The 23,043-nt window shown below is 42.0% G+C and overlaps 1 protein-coding gene across 2 annotated transcripts in view; it reads left to right on the forward strand.

The window, feature by feature from the left end:
* TGFB2 (transforming growth factor beta 2) overlaps positions 1-20,450 on the forward strand; it is a 58,907-nt gene extending 38,457 nt beyond the window's left edge. The window contains exons 4-8 of one of the 2 annotated variants that reach the window (XM_062490434.1): positions 14,915-15,016; positions 15,135-15,245; positions 16,962-17,136; positions 17,711-17,864; positions 19,682-20,450. In XM_062490434.1, the coding sequence (XP_062346418.1) occupies positions 14,915-15,016; positions 15,135-15,245; positions 16,962-17,136; positions 17,711-17,864; positions 19,682-19,840 (701 nt within the window). In that variant the 3' untranslated portion in view covers positions 19,841-20,450. Of the gene's footprint in view, positions 1-14,883; positions 15,017-15,134; positions 15,246-16,961; positions 17,137-17,710; positions 17,865-19,681 lie in introns of both variants that reach the window. The other variant, XM_062490433.1, reaches the window with a different exon arrangement.
* The last annotated feature ends 2,593 nt before the right edge of the window (positions 20,451-23,043 follow it).

Raw genomic sequence — 23,043 nt, forward strand, 5'->3', positions numbered from 1 at the left:
GTTTTCCTCTGGAATCCAGTGGAAAAAGGCTGCCTTGGTGTTCCAAATCTCAATTTTTATCTAGGTAGGAAATGCTTTGCTCCTCCCCCTGGGAGGAGCATCTCCCAGTGTGATGATGTGATTTTATCAGTCATGCAGTGTGATTGAGTGGCCCATTAACAGAAGATACCTGCCTGGGGGAAGGATGGGTTGTGGAAAATATAAAGAACACTGCCCCACTTCTTTTTTTAACAGATGGTGATAGAATACATACTATTGGTCACATCCTGTATTACAACCTAAGGCATTTCTCCAAAGCAGCCTCTTATTTCAGTGCCTTCCCTAGAAAAGACTTTATTTGAAATCATACTAAGCAGAAATGTGCAAACTTTTTCTAGCAGTTAAGCCTCAGAACTGCAGAGTTTTGAGCCGGTGGTTTGCCCAGGTGGCTCAGAGGGCCAATGGCATCCTGGATTGTATCAGCAATAGTGTGGCCAGCAGGACCAGGACAGTGATTTTTCTCTCTCTCTTCAGCCATGGTGAGGTCTCATCTCAAATCCTGTGTCCAGTTTTGGGCCTCTCACTGCAAGAAAGGCATTGAGGTGCTGGAACATGTCCAGAGAAGGGCAGCAAAGCTGGGCAAGGGTTTAGAGAGGTAGTCCTATGAGGAGTGGCTGAGAGATTTGGGGGTGTTTAGTCTGGAGAAAAGGGGGCTCATGATGACCTTATCACTCTGCAGCTGCCTGAAAGGAGGGTGTGACTGGGTGGGGATTGGCTTGTCCTGTGCAACCAGCAGCAGGACAAGAGGAAATGGTCTGGAGCTGCAGCACGGGAGGTTCAGGTTGGACATCAGGAAGAATTCCTTCGCTGAAAGAGTTGTCAAGTATTGGAATAGGCTGCCCAGGAGGTGGTAGAGTCACCATCCCTGGAAGAGTTCAAGAAATGAGTGGACATGGTGCTTAGTACCATGGTCCAATTGACATAATGGTGTTTGGTCAAAGGTTGGACTCTGTGATCTTGGAGGTCTTTCCCAACCTTAGTGACTCTGTGATTCTATGTTTCGCAGCACATAAAAAAGGGTGAGAGAACAGGACATCAAAAAAGTTTTTCCCAGGATCTCTGTCTCCCAACACCTGACCTGAACTGTAGTTTACATAGAGGTCAAATTCCTCTCTCTGGCCCATGTTCAGGAGAAGCTTTTTAAGCCTTCCTTGTAGAAGTGGAATTAAAACTGAATTTGCTAAGCTTAGGAGTTTCAAACTTGGCTTCTGTATAGGAGTCCAGGGTTTGAGGCAAGGAAGCAGATGACTCGGGGATTGTGCAGTGAGTAAGAAAATGCCCCATGACTCTATCACTCCAGAGTGTTGACAGGATTTATGTAATTTAATCTTTGAGGATTTTAGAGCCTCTAACATTATTTAACGTAGAGTCTGCCTTTGTGCAAACACTGTCTAGAGCATATTTCATCTAAAGCATAGTTCTCCTTACTGAGAACTAAACAGCAACTAAAGGGGGCCCAGCTCCTAGAAGTTTTATACTGAGTAAAACTCACGGGTGTTCCAGCAGCCTGTGACATGTTCTGCTGAAAACCCTGACGCATAGAATACCACCTTGTAAAAGTGTATGGAGACCCTCTTTAGCTCTGTTCTTGCTGCCTGCATGTTCTTGCTGCCTGTGTTTGGGAGCTGTCTTGGGCTTGCAGCACTGTAAAGTTCAGCTTGGATCCAGTGGGTGCAAATTTGAGTCTTCTCCCTCACTTTGAATGTTCACCTTTTTCTGCCTGGTCTGGTCAAGTGGAAGCCAAACTTGAAGAAGAGAGAGGGGGCAGTTTGGGTTCATGGGCTTGCTGAAGAGACAGCAAAAGCCAGTCATGGAGGCTGACAGCAGGAGAAGTGTGTTGGTCTGTTTAGATGTTGTTTAAATGTAGGAAAAGCTTAATTCCCATTTGAATGTGTTTCAGGTCCACCGGCATCACTGGGTGCTGCTACCTGACTGCCATCCTTTCCAAGAACAGAATGGCAGAAAAGTTGAGCAAATAATGTGTTATTTTTTAAAAGGGAAATAAGAACCTCTATTGAGAATCACTCACTGGTGTCGCCTGTATAGAACAGCCATCCCAGAGAAATACACTGTGAGTCCCAGTGGTGCTGCCACAGCAGCCTGCTGAAACAATTGTATATTCTGGCTTGACCTCACTGTTCAGACATCCTAAAAGGAGCTGATGGCATCTCTGGGCTTTCTGTTGTTTTACTTTTGAGCGCTGTTAGCCAGCCACCTGAAAAGAATACAGCTGTGGTCGCCTGAACTCAGTTAATTGCCTTTCTGTGTTTGAGGAACATGGGACACAAAGAGTTCAGCAGAGGTATGGAAGAAAGGGCCTTTGCTTGGCTGGGATTTTGCCTTGTGATGAGAAACAGCTGGGGCTTACTTGAAAGGAGTCTGACTCCAGCAAGCCTGTGCCCATGGAAATGACTACGCCTGCATCCAGGGCAGGTACTTGGGTCCCTGGATAAATACATGGCTGGTGAGTAAGGCAGTTTCTTTTTTAGGCTGGGTGGAGCAAACTAAGTGAAGTGTTAGGTGAGTAATGAGTGCAGGTTATTGTAGGATTAGATCTTTTCTCCACCAAGTAACAGGCAAGCCAAAGGCAGCATGCCCTGTGTGTTTGTGCCAGGCATATTTTAGGCATGTTACTTTGTTCCTTGCTTGTAGAGAGGCAAGCTGTCTCTGGATCATTTCCCTTTGGTCATGTTTATCTCTTGCAATCTTGTATACAGCTCTTCCTAAAACCTTGCACTGGGGTATTACAGCTCTGTGATGGGCAGTCTGAACTGCATGGGAGCCTTGGCAGGAGCTCTTCTGCCAGGAGCATTAGTTCCTAAATCTTGCTGCAACTGATCTCCATCACAGCATATGAAGTTAGGATGTAATGCTTAACAGGAAAAGCAAAAGGAGGGAGAAACTGGAGGCAAGCCACCCAAGATGCTTTCGGGTCCCTTCCAACTTGAGATATTCTGTGGTGTATTGTAGAACAGTGCTATAGAAAGCATTCTAAAACTTACTATATTAATTCTAGAGATTAGAAAGAAGAAAATCTCTGCAGATGAAGGTGAAGAACGATGGATAAGGAGGCATTGGTGCCCCAGTGTGCTGGAGGTTCAGGGCTGTGTGCTGCTGTAGTGAGAATGCAGATAGAGTTGTCTGGTGGTGAACATGGTACACACGTGGGAGGTAAAAGGGGAGAGTGAGGAAAGTCCTCTTTTCAGTAGAAGTGGGAGAGGCAACTGTCTTCTGTAGGGGCTGAAAACGTAGTCAGATATCTGACTCCAGCAAGAAAAGCCATGCATGGAGAGCAAGCCTTGCAGAGGAGATTGCTGGTAGAGTTGGCATGAACAGCTGCCGCTCCTCCTCTGTGCATGAGCTTTGCTTCCTGTCTTGTGACATACATGCTGGGCTTGCCAGGGCTGTTGTGCCCAGAAGGAACAGTGTGGTTTTTCATCTTGCATAAGCAACATTTAATTATTAGGGGTTTTTTTTCTCCTCCAACCAAGTTTCAGGTTGCCTAGTTATTTGCTTTGTTGTGGGGTTCTTCTTGATGAGGGTTTTTGGAATTCCTCTCATACCTGCAGTTTCAAGGAATGATTGTTTCTTTGTCCCCTTGTCTTTCTCAGTCAAGCAGGAGGAGAGGGGCAGAAGCCTTCTGGGGGAGAATCAGAACTCTTATGTGGTTCACTACGATAGTCCCTGAACATGTGCACATCTTCTAATTGCCCTCCAAGAGCTTTCTGATTTAGTCCAGTGGCAGCTTGGTAGTGACATATATACCACTGATGCAGAAGGGACAACCTTATTCTAAAGAACTATTTAAGGAACAGCTAGAGACAGATGTGCAGGGTAAATTGAAAAAATAAGCAAGCAGAATATAAATATTTTGTTTCTCCGCCTGATTCTTTCTTTGTGTGGTCCTCTGACCTTACAGATCTACCCCTTAAAATGAAAGAAGAAATGCAAAACTGCACCTTTTCAGCTAAGCTTTCCTCAGGCTGTACTTGGCTCCCTTTTCCAAACCACATCAGAAAGGGACTTTGTGTTTTCCTACAGCCCTTGTTTGCACTGACTCTGGGAAGGCAGTCTGGGGCTGCTTGGCATGGTGAGCCAGGGCTGTGGCCCCTTGTTCCCAGCCCCTGGCGCAGCAGCAGCAGGACCCTGTTCCCACCTCAGAGGCTGAGTTGGACCAGAGTGCCCCATCATATTTGTGCTGGGAGTGAGTGGTTATGAATCTGCTTGCCAGGTTTCCTGCAATCTGGATTTCTCCAGGCAGTGAATCCTACAGATTAATTCTCATGCAGGTGCCCTGGATGCATCCACAAAGCCAATGGGCAAGTAGTAATCCCTGTGTGCAGAAAATGTCTGTTTTCACCCAGAATACTTCTCTTGGTATTTAATGATTAGTCAGTCACATCTGTGTGTTCTTGCACAGATGGGAAGTGCATTGCACATACTAAGTAGTCTTAGGATGGAAAACAATAAAACTCAGAGAAGTAGGAATTAAGTTACTTTTATAAGGCTGGTATGAAAGTTTCTGTCTCTTCTTGGCTCTGGTTAACTGAAGCCGCAGACAATTAAATTCTTTAAAGGCACTGCCTTTTCTGTTGTTTCTTCTGCCTGAAAGGGAGGCTTAACCTAATGGTTATGCTGCTGATCATCAGCACATTGGAGAGTGAGAAGCCGAAGGGAAGGGAAGGGAAGGGAAGGGAAGGGAAGGGAAGGGAAGGGAAGGGAAGGGAAGGGAAGGGAAGGGAAGGGAAGGGAAGGGAAGGGAAGGGAAGGGAAGGGAAGGGAAGGGAAGGGAAGGGAAGAAGCGGCGTGACGTTGGACAAGGCACGCTTCTCCCATCCTTCCACCGTGCCATGTTCACTCAATGCGCTTCCCAAGACTTCAGAAAATATTAAGAGGATAAAGTGCTTTTGGGGAAGGGAGGAGGAGTAATATTAAATAAACAAGTTTTAGCATCCTCCAGTGGCCCTTGCTATGTTTTTAAAGATTTATGCCAAATGCGGACTTTATTGGAATTTGATCAGATAAAGCTCTGTTGTTATGGGAATGTCTTTGTTCATCAGTTTTCTTGCCTGCTTTGAAGACTTCATCACATCTTTCTTTTATTAAGGTGCTTCTGTATTTATGAATAAAGTTCCTGCACCCTTTAAAAAAAGCCTTGTCTTCTATGAATAAGCATTCCAAAAAACAAATAGGCACCATTGCAAAGCAGAACTAGTGGAAATCCTTACAGGGTGAAAAGACATCCTTCAGAGAGTACTGTGGTATTGGGTTTAAGGTATTTTTATTATGTACAGGCAGTCAAACAGTAACAAGTAATAATTACTTCCTGTGGAAGCAGTGCCATGTTTTGTTAACACATCATAAAGCATCACAAAAAGTGCAGCTGAAGCTCTGTGGTTTATTGTTATCATTATCTGAGGCTGCTGTGAGTGGGATTATCTGAAAGGCTCTGGATGGGAGGGATACATCCAAAGGATGTATCAGAGCAAGGGCTGGGGCAAATGAGCAGTGCTTGGGGGAGACCCATCAGATTGCAGTGAAGAATTTGGGGCAAACAGGAGCAGACCTTTGGACTTTCTGTGTTGGGGAGGGCCCAGTCCATGTCAAGAGCTCCTGTGGAGCTTGCTTGGGGTCTAGGAAAAACTGTCTGTCCTCTAGGCAGTGGTAACCCCCACTTCTTCCAGGGCCTCTCTCCCTGCTTGGAGGTATGAGGAGGAAGATGCTGTGGAACATATTACCCCATTATGAGTCAGATTTAAATATAAACCGCACAGTCAGTTGTTCAAATACTTTCAATTCAGACAGTGTTTTGTCTTGTTTTTCAGTTGGGGAATATGTTTAGAGTGAGCTACTATAGATTTGGGCCAAATCTCCACAGTGCAAATCTGAGACAATTTACACTGACGGCAACAGAGATCCTTCAGGTTGATCTCCGTATAATCAGGAGCAGAGGGGCCTTGCTCTCTTTTCTTGCCAAAAAGTGCCGTCTCTAATGCCATGGAAGAAAATACCATGAAGCAGGATTTGTGGCTGTGAGCTGGCGCAGGATGTCTGTATTACAGATATCACCTGGGGTTCTTGGTTATAATTGACTGCCATCGCTGTGACCCACATCTGAAGTAGTGCATTTAGATTTCACAATTAATGTACTGCCATCCTGAAAACAGACTCTTGCATTTTGAAAGGTTACAAGGTTATGTTGAATGGCAAATGTACAGTGTTCTTTGAAGTGCCAAACCCAGTATGAAATGTGGATGCAATAACTTTCTGCTCTACCAAACTCCTTCTTTTTCCCCCCAGCAACAGCTCAGGACCAGAGGAAGTTAATTTGCAGTATATTTCAGTTGAATTGCTGTTTTCTCTTTGTTTCAGAATTCTCATTTTCTGATTCCAAACGTTATATGCCCTACAAAAAGTTGTCAGAACTTTGAAGACCATGTCTAGAGTACCTTCGGCAAATACTCCGTGAGCAGGAGGGCAAATATTTATGGCTGCATGATCTTCACTGTAATTCGAGAGCATATCTCGGAGGCAGCCATATCTTGCCAGGAATGGAGCAGTTACTGAAGACAACTTGAAGAAATACGTAATATTTCCATCAGCTCCTGGCAAGGGCCAGCATATGCTTCCCAGCTGGACAGTGCCATGTGTAGAATTCCAGGCCACAGATGGCTGTATTGCCATTTGTGGTGCCTCTACATTATTGGAGGCATGGGAATGCAGGCCATGAGTCTGAAAACAGCAGCTGGCTTTGGGTTCCTGCTCTTCGGGCTAGGGTTTGTTGGGTTAGCCAAGACTGCTTTACACTGGGACAAGCAAGTTTGAACCAAGCAGCTCAGTGTGGTAGTCACTGGGCTAAGGAGCATCAGGTTAGCATGACGGCTTGAGAGGCTGTTGGAGGGGGAAAGATGATGTTCCAGTTCTGGAGAGGTGTAGGAAACAATGTGAAGCTTTGTTGGAGAGAAGCCAATGTGGAGAATAGATGATGGGAGAAAATGGAGGAAGGTGGGAGTGGTTTTGGTAGAAACCTGTAGGTGGTGGGAAAATTATGAGGAGAACTGTGAGTTATAGGGAGCAAGGCAGGCAAAAGGAAGGGAAGCAAGAGGAGGGACTTGTGGAAGAAGATGACACCTTGGAGGAAGTACTGTGTCCAAATACTCATTTAGCCAAGAAAGCTGCGTGCCAAAATGTTGTAGTAAAATGCACATGAAGATGAGATATGGCTGTCAGGGACAGGACCGAGGAAGAGAAAAGGGCTTAGGAGACTTGTGCATAAAGAGGAGATGAACACAGGAGTACCCTGCAGGATCTGGGAGATTTGGCTAGAAGACAAGAGAACCCACTCCATTTCTGTTGACTTTGGCTCCTCTTTGTTGATATTTTAATAAAACATAATGTGCCTTTGGCAAGTTAAAGCTAAAGGCTAGATAAGTTTACAGGATTTTTTTGTTTTGCTTCATTTTATATAAAATCTTTCTTTGGAGCTATCTTAAAATCTCCCAAATGGCAGGAAATTGCCCTCAATATTTCAGAATCTTCCAGGAGAAGGACCCCAGACCCTCCGTTCTTGTTTATTGCTTGAACAATTCAGAGTCTTCCTGCCTGCTTAAACATAAATCAAGCTGGACAGCCTCAGGGCTCTGTCCCCAACTTACACTGCACATATATCTTCAGTATCAGGAGGAGGGCCCTGCTTGGGGAACAAATGGAGAGGAAATCCCTTCCCAGGATCCGTCCTCTTCCCAGAGCTCATCTCCTTACTGTAGGGTGATGCAATGAGTCAGTCAGAGTGATTCCATGACATACTTGACTTCCCCTCCCTTTCTCACCTGCTGAAGTGCTCACCTCACACTTCACCTTCTTTTACCTTTAAGTGAGCATCAGCCAACACTGTAAGAGAATCCTTCTGCAGCTGTAGTCCATCCAGATATAAAAGAGGTTGGGTTGTGTGTGCAATATGTTCTTTTTATTTGCAAGTTTGCATGAAGAACGTGTCTGGCAAGTTCTGAGCAGATGGAGCAGAGCTATGGGTTTTTTACAAACTTTGGCAAGTACTCCATACCTTTCTTTGTATTTTGGCAGGAACTCTGCATCTCATATACTAGTCTCTAAAGATTCTGCCCTTGGTTTCAGCCTAATTCGGAGACCATTGCAAGTAATGGAAATACTTCATTGATAAGCAGGGGGACTCTAAAGCACTTTTAACTCCATTGCACTGAAGGCAGAGTCTGAATTACTCAATTGCAGGAGTGGTTACAAGAAGAGCTTGAAAACTCACACTGACAATTTTTTAAAAAATATGCAGCCGGTCCCTTGCGCTTAGAGGCAGCTAAAATTTTGATAGCCAGTAGATTCCTGATTGTCTGGCAAAAGGTACTATAGGGAAGCTTTGCACTTTACACCATATGTTTTCACATATAATGAGTAAGAAACTGGAGAGGTTTGCAGCAGAATCAAGGGTTTGCCTTTCCTTGTGTCCAAGATAGGATCAAAGGCCTCGGATTTAACCAGGGAATGAGAAAGGATTGATAATTAGCATGGCCATTTTTTAACTGTAAGTTCCAGAAAGAGCTGGCTGAAGTCCCTGAGAGCTATCCGAAGAGACCTTTGAAATATGGAACCAGGCAGTGAGTGAATCTTTCAGCAGGGTGAATACTATGTAAGAATTTGGAAAAGCCAAGCAGCTGCTTATGCAGGCTTTGGGAATCTGGTCATTCCCATGTAGAGAGTTAGCTTGGAGTCCCCTGCAGTTTCTTCTAGTTCAGTAAAGGTCATCCTAAATGGCAGTTTCAGCCAGGCTGTGCATAGCTGAACTTTTCTCTGCCCTCATGTTAACCAGCATAAGCGCATCATTTGCCGCTGGATCTCATTGTACGGGCTTATTTACTTAAAGCTTACAAGTACATGTCAGGTTACTTCCATGATTTTTAAAAGGGTCGTGAAGTTCTAATGGAAATCATGGATAATGACTGATAAGTAAGAGAAAGAGTAGTGACCCTGCCAGGATGTTGTAGTACACAAGAACATCACAGGAGTCTGAAATGACAGGGAAGGGAAGGGAAGGAAGTTATCAGGGGGCCAACAGCATCTGGAGGGAGGAGATCAGACAGTCCAGAATGAATGGACAGGAAAGAGAGACTGATAACAGGTTTTCACAAGATAATGCTGTATTTACTGCTGTTCAGTGACTGCAGAACCCACACTGGCTGATAGCAGTGACCATTTCAAGCTTCAAGGCAGTGCAGGAAACATGATAGATATTTTTAAGTGGCCATTTGATCTTATTACTATGTTTGGAAAGTTCATCAACTTGTTTCAAGAAACTGTAAGTCACCAAAAGAGTCGGTGACCATAATTTTCAAACCCAGCTGTAAAATGCTCTTGGTTTTCTTGGCTGCAGCAAATGTATGTCATTGATGCATCAGCCTGTGTATCATCACTGCTGAACCACATTCAGTTTTTTGTTTGCTTGCTTGCTGAGGAGATGGTGAATTTATTAGCCAAAACTATTCCACTGAAAATTATACTTGCAAGTTTTCTATTCTTCTGCATCTGATTGTGGTGACAATACAAGACTAGAAGTAGTTATTGGCCAGAATACCAAATCTGAAATGAACTAAACAAGCTGCTGTTCTGGAGCTCTGCTTATTTGAAAGAACCAGTGTATCTTCATGTCAAATTTTTTCCTTTTAGCTGTGTAATGAGTCACTAAGACAGGCTGTTCTGGTGTCTGCTGTCAGTGGTTATTGTCTAGAATACATACACTAATGTGTTGATTCAGTTATCCCCTGCTTTAGCTGCCTAAATATATGAGCGGGGGAGTAGGCAAAGGAAACTTTGAGCAAAATAATTATGTTTCTTTTAACAGTCTTGGGCTTAGGAGTTCTTTTCGAGTCTGTTTTTGAACCAGTTTAATTACACTGACTCTTGAGTGCTGCTGCTCTGCTCATGTCAGCTTCTGATATGCCCTATTCTTTAAAGAAGTCATGTTTCTGCTAATTCTCTAAGCGTTCTGCTTTGTTTGTTATCATGAATTATGTAGTGTTCTGAGCGTACTTTACAGTTTATAAAATACAGACTAAGATAATCCTTATCCTTACTTTTATACTCAGAACTGTATGATAGTTGCTTGAGGGTATAAACATGTGTGCCTATAAATAGTCCCATCCTCCACTATTTTAATGAAGATTTCAGCTACTTGATACTTAAATTTTTAAAAAATGTATCTGTTAATGTTTTCCAGTTAGTCTGAAAAATAAGCATAGCAAGTGACAAAAGTGATTTACAAAACAGTATTTTTTGGAAACTCTTCATTCTTCTGAAACCAGTTTGTGACAAAACTAAAATTTTTCACTGCTGAATGCCCTGGCCATGGTGATTTTGGATATGCTTTCAAGATAACATCTTGGGTCAGCCCCTGCCAGCTGAGCAGAGGTTCTCCCCCAGAACACTGAGCAGAATGAAGAGTAGATTTCAACAGGATTTGTAAAATACCAGAAGTCTGGCAGGCCTGATGAGGGTGGCATGTGAGTGCTGTCATCACCAAGATCGCCGGCTGGGCTTCCTGAACATACGGAGCTGTACAAACAAGAGTAATGCTTCATTTGCGTCTGGCTTCTTCATCAACCATTTCTTGCAATTACCTGCATTATTCATTTAGTCATGTGTTTGTTTCACCTTGATCTTCTGGCAGTAGCTGCATGTAAGTGATGTCTAGAGACTCTTCATGTGTATTTGTAAGATTGTATTTTCACCAGGTGTTTTCAAGAAGCCTCAGAATTGAAAAAAAAAGTGCACGAGAGGTAGGTTAGGGGTGGGCATAGAAAAAGGTAGGTAGAAGGCAGTGTACAAGACACTGGTCAAGAGGAGATTAAGAAGTTTTTTAGTTGGTTATTTTCCTGTGAAAGGGAGCAATCAGATATAGAAATGGGCTAGAATAAACCTGATGTTGTTCTTAGAATTTAGAGCATTGCTACTGAGTGAAAATTACTCTGTATACTGGTCTAGAAGTCTGGTGGATCACCTTTTGGTAACACTTCTTCCAATTCTGCTCATCCCCTCAGCATGTGATCATATGCGTAGGTTCCCTGTGTAATCATTTATTATAACAGGCAGTGCTACATTGTCACTCTGTTGGAGGCAAGAGCGGGTGAGCAGATATCCCTGGGCAGCCATCCTCATGTCCAGAGGCCGGGTTTGTTGGCTTGGAGCCTTCTCTGAGGCATGTGTGAAGGTGTGCCTGCCCACACCTGTCCGTGCGCAGCTGCCGTGCATCGCCAGCTGTTTGCACATGTGGGTGTTGGGATGTGTCCCTCCTCAGCGAGGGAGGTGGGGCTGCTTGTGTGGAAACTCTGTCTCCTGCTCATGCAAATGATGGGATCTGTGTCTCTGCATGCAGTGGGTGATGCCCAGGATTCCCCCATTGCAAAACCTTAGACTTCCACGTCATGGCCTGTAGTCAGACCTAACCTTTTCTACTTCTTTAAGAGGGTGTGTTTGGGTGCCAGAAGGAAGGAAGGAATGATTAAAGGGGAAGTTTAACTGATCTGACTTTCTCTTCTGTGGATTTTCTTTTTTCCCCTTGCCCTCTGTTAATATTTTTAGTGCACTGAAAACTTTTGCACAAAGGCTTTCATTTAGCTCCTGCAGGTACAAGGTGTGCAGCAGCAGTTCTGATAACTGTTTGATGTGGTTTTGATGGGCTAGGCATGAAGGGGAGGTGGTGTTTATAGGTAAGGCAAGGCAATGTTTATAGGTGAAGGTAATATTTCCTCTAAGACCAGTCAGTGTGTTTGGAAGAAGTAAACAAGCTTTCAAGCACAAAAGCTGCAAGGCACAGAAAATGCCTTTATTCTTTTTTTAAACTAAATTAGTTGATCTAGTAGGAAGAAACTATTAGAAACAATGAAAGAGAAGGTTTTCATTGAGGATGTAGGCTTGAGGGTGTATTGGAAGAAAAGGGTGTGTTGCTGATGGGGAAGGTTAAAACCAGAAATGCAGGGCAAAGTAAAAAGAAGCAAACCAAAGCGGGGAAATGGAGAGAGAGAACCTGAAATGCTTTTTTCATGTAGTCATTTCTGGAAGACTCATGTGAAGAATATATTGTAGCTGAAAAATTTCTGAGAGATTCCTACAAAAAGGCTCCTTTGTTTACCACTATATAGAGTGCAATTGCTTCAGAGTGGATGGAAAGAGAAAGCAGTGTAGGAAAAGAAACTTAATCAGATTATTTTGCAGGAGAAAATGGACTCTGAGGATCTAGACTAGGATTTTATCTTCCATTAGCTTTCCATACTTGCAACAACGTAAGAGAAAAAGAAGGGAAGATGGAAATGGTGAGGCTAGAATATCATTCTTGCTTACAAGTACTGAGATTGTTAAGATCATACATCACCCTAACAGTACAAAGATACTTAACCCAAGAAAAGGTGACTGAAGTTAATTTCACTAAGTGTAACACTCTTTTCACTTAACAGCCTTTTGCTTCAGACCTGCCAGCACCTGTTTAACCCATGGTGTCAATTGTGGAAATTATCTCGTACTTAGTTTGTAGCTTTTTACCTCATTCATTATAATTTTCTTCCTGAACATGCTGCGTAAACAACATGGAGAGAAACTTTACTTTTAGATCTTGTAGGTACCATAGGATGGGTAATATCCAGCTCTTTTAATCCACAGTATCCACCCTGTCCCACAGTGCCATACAGTTCAGAAACCTGCCAACATTTTCCTTGTCATTCAGCTCAACAGCGCAGACAGATTTTCCTTGTACCATTGGATACATTCAGTGATGATTTACTGTACTTTTGCAAATGCCTTTTATACCAGGTATACACTGACAGCACTTGACTCTGTCTTTTGGTAGCAATTGGGATAAATACTGGGATAAATACATATATTTTTGATACCAAGGCACAGCTGTGTCTTCAGAATATGTCTAAGACCAATTATAGTTAACATCAGGAGATTGCTTTTGGCACATTACTTACTTTTAGTCCTTACATCACTGCCAAAACTGAGGTATGCAGTTTCTGGAGTCTTTGGAAAGATATGACTGTGCAGAAAGGAAGAGAAATAAGCCAAGTTCTTGTGTCCCATTTGCCTCACACCACCCCCACTGCCCCAGCCCCTACACATCCTTGCAGAATGACAGCTGCATTACATCCTCAGAAACACTTGACCTGATAAAGACCAAAGGGAAGGCAAAGTTATATTTGTACTTCTCTGGGACTTTCCCAGCATTGATTACTGATTCTCTCATCCCTCTGGCACTTCTGAGCAATGGTAGTCCCCTTGCTGCTGCCAGACTCTCTGTAAACAGTTGTTCAGACACTTTGTTTGAAGGTTACCTCATAAAAAGGAGTCCCAACGTTCACTATTTGAGTGACCTTAGTTTCTGCTGGGGAACTCGGCATCACCTACCAGGGGCCCTTAGTAATCTTCTGGACTTGAACCAACATCTTCTCATGGCTTTTTGCTAAATGTGTCAGTCAGAAAGAAGACAAAGAGCTTGTCGTATTGCTATTCTTTTCATAAGACAAATGTTACTGTAGGAGCCATGCTGTTGGCCCATGAGAGAGAGATCCAGCACTGCTTTGCTGGATAATAAATAGGGAGACTCTACATGCTGACTCCACGTGCTGGACAGAATCTGAGCTTTTCAAGCCTTTTAATTACAAAAAGCCTGATTTTATCATGATGACATAGTTTCACACCTCTTTTGAAATATTTTTCTTTACATGTATTATGTGGTTTCAGCATGATTTTATTACAGCAGTGCTTGCTAGATGTCAGGTTGTTTTGGGCTGAGAAAATAGGAGGAAACAATGAGATATTGTCAGTAACTCATTTGGAGATGGACTTGAGTGCTTAAAGGACGGAAAAACCCAAAACAATATATGAAGTCGCACAGCTGGCATGCCAAAAGTTACAAAGTGATGTTATCATGTGATGTCTTGATTGGAGCTAACTTAATGTTGCATGGCATTCCAGCTCCCTGCATCACAAAACTATCAACAGAGTAATAACCAGAAAACCAGAAACCTGTCAACAGCCAAAAGTCCAATTGTTTTTGTCCTAGAGTTAGGGTAAATAATAGCAGGCAATGCTTTTATATGGGAAGGCACTCACTGAATTGTTTGTCTGGGATGAGGAGGACTGTGAGCACTTGAAATTCTGGTCATGCATGGCCTGGGTTTCTTTTGTGCAGGTATTTTTTATTGCTTGGTCAGTGATAGCTTTGCTGAAACATTTGACACAAATACAGCCTGCATCAAAGTGTGGATGGAAGCAGCCTCACCTGTTGTACAAATCCATGCATGGCCATCTGTTTAATGTATGTTTAGTACCTGAAATTAGAGGGAGGGCTAAAAGCATGAATAAGGCAATAACATAGGTTAGTTATAGGGGAGCAATGTAGTATCTTCAGTGTACAGACTACATTGTACAGCCAGGACTTTGGCATCTTACGCTCTAGCCAGTGTAAGTATTACTGAAGAAGGTAAAATAGCTTATTTTGATGATTGCTGTGATCTCTTCAGCACTTTTATTACAGGATAAGTTTTCAGGGCAGTTTTTTCTGTGCGATTTCTCTCACGAAGGAATATGTGATTGTGCGTTTTGCTTGGGTGCCTAAGCTGATTTCATAAGGGTGTTTTTATATTGTTCTTCTCCTTACACACCCTAAGAAGATTCTTTCTGAAAATGTGCAAGAATGTTCATCTGCTGCATAGAGGTTTCAGCTGTAGTTAGTTTCTTGTGCCATTTTCTGATGTTAGTGGTCCATTTTAAAAGCAACCAGGTAAATGTTAACCTGCAGGCAATCTTACTTGTTGTTTCTTGCAGGTTTTAAAATCTAAGGAATTATCATCCCCAGGACAGCGCTATATCGACAGCAAAGTAGTTAAAACAAGAGCTGAAGGAGAATGGTTGTCTTTTGATGTCACTGAGGCTGTACATGAGTGGCTCCATCACAGAGGTGACAACAAGTGCTCTTTGCCTTCACTCCTGCCCCAGCTGCCCCTCCATTAATTCGGGAGTATTTCAGAGTCATTCAATGTGTAAAAACCAGCAACATTCGCTTTTATATTTTGCAGACAGGAATCTTGGATTTAAGATAAGCTTACATTGTCCATGCTGTACCTTCGTGGCTTCCAATAATTACATCATCCCAAATAAAAGTGAGGAGCTTGAAGCAAGATTTGCAGGTAATGAAAGAAAAGAAACTCCAAGTTTTTATATGTACTAATTGAGTAGGGAAACAAAATAGCTGTTTCTGCGTCCTGAATGGCATTCAGCTGTTTGAAAACTTGCTCGTTTGAGAATCATGATTCTCAGCTGGTAGGAAATGGTACTTAAATCACAAGGGTAAAACTATATCACCTGAACAATTCTAAAATCAGATGGCATGAAAAAGCTGTCTCATTCTATGCATGCAGCTTTGATGTCCCTAAGAGTCTGTGCTACAATTTGCAGCATGCTCGCAGGATATGCATACCATTTTGGATTTAGTGAAGTCTCTTGCGCAGTTTGCCATCTGCTGTTGGATAGTAATGAGAATATAGCTCAATATTTTCAAAGTAAACCTTTTGTTCTCCATCCTAGTACTGTAATTAGTCAGACTTAGTTGAAAAGATTTGAATGAGTGGGCATTAAAAAATAAAAAAACTGTGTAGTGAGGGTTATGAATATATGTGCTCTTTATGGACAGCAGGCAAGGTGATATGGAGTAAATATACCAAGATCATATAGGCTCTCTTGTGTTTTTAAGCCATTAAACTTTTGGTTTCACAAGGAGAAATGATATTTAATTGACTTTACTACAGTTACCATTCACCAGCACATATGAATATATAGTTCTATTAGAAACAATTTTAATCTAAATTGTGTTCATGAAGTTCTCATTTGTTGAAGTGTATCATGATTTAGTTCACTTGTGGTCTAAGTATTCGGCTATATTCCTTGTCAACTATTAAGTTTTTCTAACCATTGTTTCACTGCATTGGAATTTTTGCCTGTAAATAAATACATGTACTATTACTATGATTAAAGCCATTCTGTGCATTTAAAAAATTATTAGTATGATGTTTGGTCATTGTAATTGCACATGTTAAGAAAAGAAGAGAGTATATTTTTCTGTTTAGATGATAATATCTGCTTGGGGAGGTTAATTTTTTAAAGGATCTTATCAAAAGGCATAACTTGACTCCTATAAAAGGCCAAGACCTTGAGTCTCTTGTCTGTGCTACTGCCATGGTAAGAAGCCAGCAAGGCAGTTAGTGTAAAAAGAGAATACCGAATGTGAGGCCATGGATTGCCATTTCAAGAAGAAATACTTTGATCAGTGTCTTTGCCATGCCCATATAAAGGAAGAGACTAGAATAACTGACTTTCTGGGGAAAACTAGCAGATTTAAATAAACTGGCAATGAAAGACAGGGAATTTAGACGTATCAGAAAGGATTGAATGTGATGGAGCAAGCTGACAGGATAGAAGTAAGAGTGGGAAATGAAGGTGAAGTATCCAGAGCAGCTCTAAGTGTGCTAAAAGGTTTTAAAAGGTACATACCTGTTGAAAGTTGGGAGTACTGCTCTAAATGAAGCAATGAAAGAATCACTGCTTGGGGCATTTGAAGCTAAGACACACAGATACAGTGACTGAAATTGCCTTCTCTGTAGATCATTTAAACGTTTCAAAATGCCATTAAATAAATGAGAATGTGGGAGGGTTCATACAATAGCTAACATGAGAACTGTGAATATCTTAGGCATCTTGGGTTGAAATTTGCCCCCACTTCCCCAGTAAATATACCCAGCTGACACCATCGTGGCCCAGTTTCTGAGAGATTATTTTTAAGAGATGGTTTATTTAATTTGTGAAGAAAAAGCAACACAATGTTTATCACCAAAATGTATTTTTTGAAGGTATTGATGACTACACATATTCCAGTGGTGATGTGAAAGCTTTAAAGTCCAATAGGAAAAAATACAGTGGGAAGACCCCACATCTTCTGCTAATGTTGTTACCCTCCTACAGACTTGAGTCGCAACAGCCCAGTCGGCGGAAGAAGCGTGCTCTAGATGCTGCCTATTGTTTTAGGTAACTATGCCTGCATATCCAATATTCTTACACAGTCGTGCCAGCCTGGGAGGTGTCATGCAGTTGTTTATCATGTTTCTTTACAGCTGGCATTTAATACTGAATGCAGACCCTCATTCTCAGACCCAGAATCTGTGTGCAGCAGGTCTCTGCCCAGCGGTCTTCAATCCCACAGAGACAGGGGCAGATTGTTGTGACCTTAGACAGCAGAAGCTCAGTTCCATCTGGGATGATTCCCAGATGCATTAGCCCCGTAGTTAGAGCCAAATTATCACCTTCACTTTGTTCAGGTACCCAGAGTCTCCCATGTAGGACCTGGAGAAAAACACTTGAGTAGTCCTCCAGGGAAGCCATTAGCTTTGTCTGTGTGAGCAAGTCCTGCCTTGTCTAAGCATCCTGTAATAACTGTAATTTCAATTACAGCATACGATACTATTGATTTGATTTAGTTGAGAATTTCTGTGACTCAGACTTGCCTACCTCTAAAGGATCATTCAGGGAGCAAGCAACTGGGTTATTTTTATTCCTGGTGTTGTGTTTGTTATGACCAATGTGTTTGTATTTTATTTCCCAGGAATGTGCAGGATAATTGCTGTCTGCGTCCACTTTATATTGACTTCAAGAGGGATCTTGGCTGGAAATGGATTCATGAACCTAAAGGATACCATGCTAATTTCTGTGCAGGAGCCTGCCCGTATTTATGGAGCTCAGATACTCAGCACAGCAGAGTAAGTACTGGATTTGCTAATTTTCAGCTTCTGTTTTGTAACTGCAGGTTGAGCTATGTTTCTGGGACTGACATCAGCATCAGTGTCCAGAGTTAGTCTCAGTAACTAAGGATGATGAAATGTGGATCCATAGAGGAACTTACATATGGCCTCAAGCTAGTGTAGAAGCAGGAGAAATGTATTGTCCCAGGGATTTACTTTTTTTTTTTATTTTATGTTCATTGGTATGAACACATGGTTGGATTGTATACTTTTTGTGAGTACGTAGCCTTTGGAGGTGGCTTGGAAAAGGCCTTTCATTGTAGACATGAGTGGAAGATGGCACAATGAGTTTGGTCAGCAAAGACACAGAGGGAGGCACTTCCAGAGTAACAAAAGGGCTGAGTTATAATGCCTGGTCATCACACACTTTTATGATCTGCCATTTCAAGGTTAGCACCTGCTGTGCTGAATTTCATGAAAATCTACTGATAGCTGTCTTTTTCTTACTTCAAAAGACATGTTTTTCTTACACTTTGAAAATTTATATGGGAAGGAGGGACTCTGTGTGTGGCATATTGAAGAGCCGAATCACAGTTGTCTGAGATGGGACTTTTTATTTTAGGGATTAGATGTGGTGTTTTAGCCAACTGCCCTAGGATGAGTAGTATTCTGCTGTGAAGTGCTAATTTCTCAGCTGTCACTGAGGGTGTCTAGACAGTAAATGCAAGAGACAGACATTTGCATCATAGTTGTCATAAAGTAAGAATTTCACCCTCGGGTCCATAATAAGAATTATGTCTCCCCTTTTTCAAGCCTCCCTTAAAATGACAGATAAGTGTCAGCCAGCAGGGACAATTCACCATGTCCAAGGCACAGCTTGAGCTCCTTTTGGTTGGTAAAACCATGATACCATGTTCTTCCTGAGTTTACAGACCCCTTCATAGCAGTCACTGTCTGTGACATTGTCATTGACACTGTTAGCAGTGTCAGCAGGCAGAGGTATAAATAAGGTGAGTATGTTTCCGTGCTGGTGTGGAGTAATGGTGTACACGTTTTGGAACTGCACTTGTTTTTAAAGGAAAGAGGAAGAGTAACTGTCATGGTCACAAATATGTGGTTTGGATAATTGCCCGAGGAGCCAGAAGTTGCCTAATAAAGTAGTTAGTGTTGCTGTTCTGAACAGATCTTCTGTCTCTCTAAGCTGTAAATGTTGTGTGGAAGTTCTAGGAAAAGGTCACTTGGTGTTTGGCTGAGGCATTAATGGCATCCTCAGGAGCACCTATGTATCATCAGTGGCTAACCCTACATACTTCCCTTGCAGAGAACCATGCATAGGAATCCAGGATGCTCTCAGCAGGAGTAACTGCACCTTGAGTCCTGGTGCATGCAGGGTGGCATTAATAGACTTGATTAACATAGCCAGAGGGTAAAAGAAGAGGAGTGCCTATGCTCTAAAGAGGTCTCTTTTCTCTTTTGTCACTTATGAATCCAAAATCCTGTACACAGCAAATGGCAGCCTGAAGAAACCTTTCCATTTCCTCTCTACTCAAAATATAGTGTGCCTGTTGTTTCAAAGGGCTACGCTTCAGAGGCAGACTCCAAGTATGTACCTGCTTTGAGGTTTAACTGTATGGACAAAACCTTAGGAAATTCAGGCATATTGTAAACACCAGATTGAAGTGGAAAAGCATAAAAAACTAACTGAAACCTAGGAATCTTCATACCACTTTCAATGGGCATTCTCTCAGGTGCTGTGGGAAGAACTGATGCAGCAAACAGTTTGCTCATTAGAGATAGCTGCCTTAATCTGTCTTTCTTTTGGTTTCTCCTTCTAGGTACTCAGCTTGTATAACACCATAAATCCAGAAGCTTCAGCCTCTCCGTGCTGTGTATCCCAGGATTTGGAACCCCTCACCATCCTCTACTACATTGGAAAAACACCCAAAATTGAACAGCTGTCCAACATGATTGTAAAGTCTTGCAAGTGCAGCTAAAGGATATCCCTGAAACAGCATGATGTGTGTTTAAAAAAAAAAAAAAAAAGATAACCAAGAAAAAAAAAGAAGGAGGGTGAGAAGGAAAGAAAGAAATAAAAAAAACCCAGGTTCATTTTTTCAAAAGAAAAAAAAGAAGATAAAAAAGCGGTACTAGTCTGAACTCTTTGAAAGTTTGTTTTGTTGTTTGTTTTTTTTAAACTGGCATCTGAAGCAAAACATTGAAGGCTTTTTCCTACATTTCACCTACACATAGTGTGAGATAGACAAGAAGCAAAGTTAAAAGAAAAAAGAAACCTTCTAAAAAATAAACACTGGAAGAAATTTGTTAGTGTTACTATGTGAAAGGAAAAAACCAGGAAAATCCCATGAAGTGGAGTTGCTGTATCTGTCCCATGCCTTACTTGATCTCTCTGTATTGTTATGCAATAGGCATCCTACCCATTCCTCTTAGCTATAGAGTTAACAGTGCATTATTTATTTGTGTGTAAAAACTATCAAATGAACATTACTGTATCATCATTGGAAAAATGAAAACCATCCGATGTGGACAAAGTGGAGACCAAATAAGCTGCCAGAAATACATATAAAGCCTAAAGGAACACAAGCTCAAAAGAATCAGAAAATTAATGGTTAGTTTAGTTCAATTACAATAGAAATCAGTTATTACATTACTGACAAACTCTGCCTTTAAAATACCTTATTTTTCATGCCATCTGCCTAGAGAGACTTCTTGTAAGGTCTCAAACCCTTGTTTTAAATACTGAATAATTTACTAATAAAGGACACTCTGTTTCAGTCTCAAAGACAAGTCTATAAGATTTTTTTTTACTGTAAATGATTTAAAATGTCAGTTTAGTAAACCAGTGAAATATTTAACATGTACTGGTCTAATCTTCAGACCTTAATATGTTGCTGTATAGCTATGCTATGGGAATTTTTTTTTTTGTTCTTTTGGTATATGTAACCATACCTAAAGTATTACAGTAGGTGGGTAGTAAAAGCCAGCTTAATTGGAAACATATCTGTAGATCTCTATTTGTAAACTATTAAAAAATTACGTACTTTATGTGTAATGTGTAAATTTTCACCATATTTTTGTACTCTGTAATACTGTCAGCTCTCATGACTTTGAATTTGAATTTGGGGCTCTTTTTGATCACTCAGAATCATGTGTTTCCCTCTAGCTGGCCAGTATGAGTAGAGTCCCTATATTTTGACTTGCACTACAAATACATGTTTTATAATAATTGCTATACATGTGCTTTGTATATTGTTCATCATTATGACATAAGCTACCTGACTCCATTTGTTTTCCTGTTTCATAAAAATGGATGGATTAAACCAATCTCCCCCCCTGCTCCTCCCCTCCTCCTCCTCCTCCTCCTCCTCCTCCTCCATTTGTCCCAGTTCAGAACACTTGGACCGCGATGCGGTTCGGATTTCTGGGCCTTCCCATTTTCTTTTGGCTGTAGACTTTCAAACAGATGGGCAGGGAGCGAGGTGTCGAGAGAAGAGATCTCCCAGCCTGGCTGAGGCAAGGCAAACCCTTGCAGAGAATGGCATTGTGCACTGTGCAGGAGGCTGTAGGCAGCAGCTATGTATATTTATATATATATATCTGTATATATCTATATATATATATAGATATATTTATATGTTGCCTGGCTGTAGGCAGCGATGCCCTGGGCGGGAGTGGAGTGCACTGGGATGCATCAGCCTGGCACACGGGAACTTGGTCCTGCAGCCCCTCTGTGGGGCTGCCCCTGCTCCTGCTGCAGGTAGCAGAGGTTTGCCTTTGGCTTCTGCAGTGGCACAGAAGGGCCCTTCGGGCTGCTGGGGTTTGTGTAAGGACTGGCAGGATCAGACCCTTGGTTTTTGCAAGTTTACCGATTCTTCTCTCAATTGAGTTCATGTCAAAGCTTCTTTTAAAAAAATCGAGAAAGGAACATGGGGGTTCCTAGGGTTTTGTTGTTACGCGTTTTCGTATTGTAGAGGGAGTAAAAAGAAAAAAAGTCACATCGCATACTTCATTTCAAAAAAGCCCCAACCTAAATAAGAATAAAAAGAATTCTGAAGGAGGCACAATCGTTTCATTTCATGTGATGAATGCTTCTGCAGAGCAAAGCTGGAAACCTGCAATGCAAGCATTCTGCTTGGATGAGAGGGACATTTTCTGCCACGTCCTGAGCAGTGTTGGGAGGACGCTCCTGAGCTTGGTGGTGTCAGCTTCAGTTTTAAGAAGTGCAGTTTCTTTGGCTTCAGCAGAATACTGGTGCAAAACTGAGGTGCCATGGTAGCTTGCACAGGCAGCTCCTCAGGACTTCTGTGGAGCCTGTGCTTACTGCCTAGATGGAACATAGCCCCAGAGATGATCTAATCTTACCCACTGGCTCAGGAGGAGAAGGTATGCTAGACTTCTGATTTTAGTGAGCTGAGGTGAACGGGTGAAGAATCTGTCCTGCTAACACTTGCTTGAGCCAGACTAACTCCAGTGAAATGATGCACTGAACTCAGTGAAACTTCTCAGGGTAATACATACTCTGGATTTTGTTGTATAACAACAGCAAAATTAGTTTTATCAGGTTCAGTATGAGAACTGTATTTTTGTTGGACAGGAGAGAAGACAAGGGTGAGCACATATTACAAAACTTAAAAATATTTTTGCAGTTCTCGGATACAGGAATGCAGCTCAAAACCAGTTTTTAAAAAGTGGAATGGGAGATAGCATAGTTGTCCAGCTCTACTCACTGTGTGCTGGATGCAGCTGAAAATCTGGACCTGGATTTAGAGTTTTTCTCTAAGAATCAAGCACTCTTTCTGTAAGTCATTGCCCCAAGACTGATTTTTTAAAAATTTCTAGTGTTCTTCCAAATGCACTGATAATATTTGAAATTCTCTATTTTAAAGTTCCTGTTTTGGTTTTTGTTCATTAGGCACGTATTTCCCTTTAATTACCAAAGGTGTTAGACCTGATCCTACAATATGCAGAACACATGGGTGAAAGTACCCACTGCAGAGTGGGGTAACGTGAGTCCTTAGCACCTCTCAGGTCTGATGGAAATACCCCTGGAATGATCGTTAGATGGGTCTGCAACAGCTCAAGGGCTTTGTGCAACGGGGGCCTTATTTAGGTGAGGTGATTGCCACTGTCTGAGCAAAGTCCCTGAGAATTGATGGGAAATGTTCAATATCTTCAAAGA

The sequence above is a fragment of the Cinclus cinclus genome, chromosome 3, assembly GCF_963662255.1.
Source record: "Cinclus cinclus chromosome 3, bCinCin1.1, whole genome shotgun sequence".
NCBI lineage: Eukaryota > Metazoa > Chordata > Aves > Passeriformes > Cinclidae > Cinclus > Cinclus cinclus.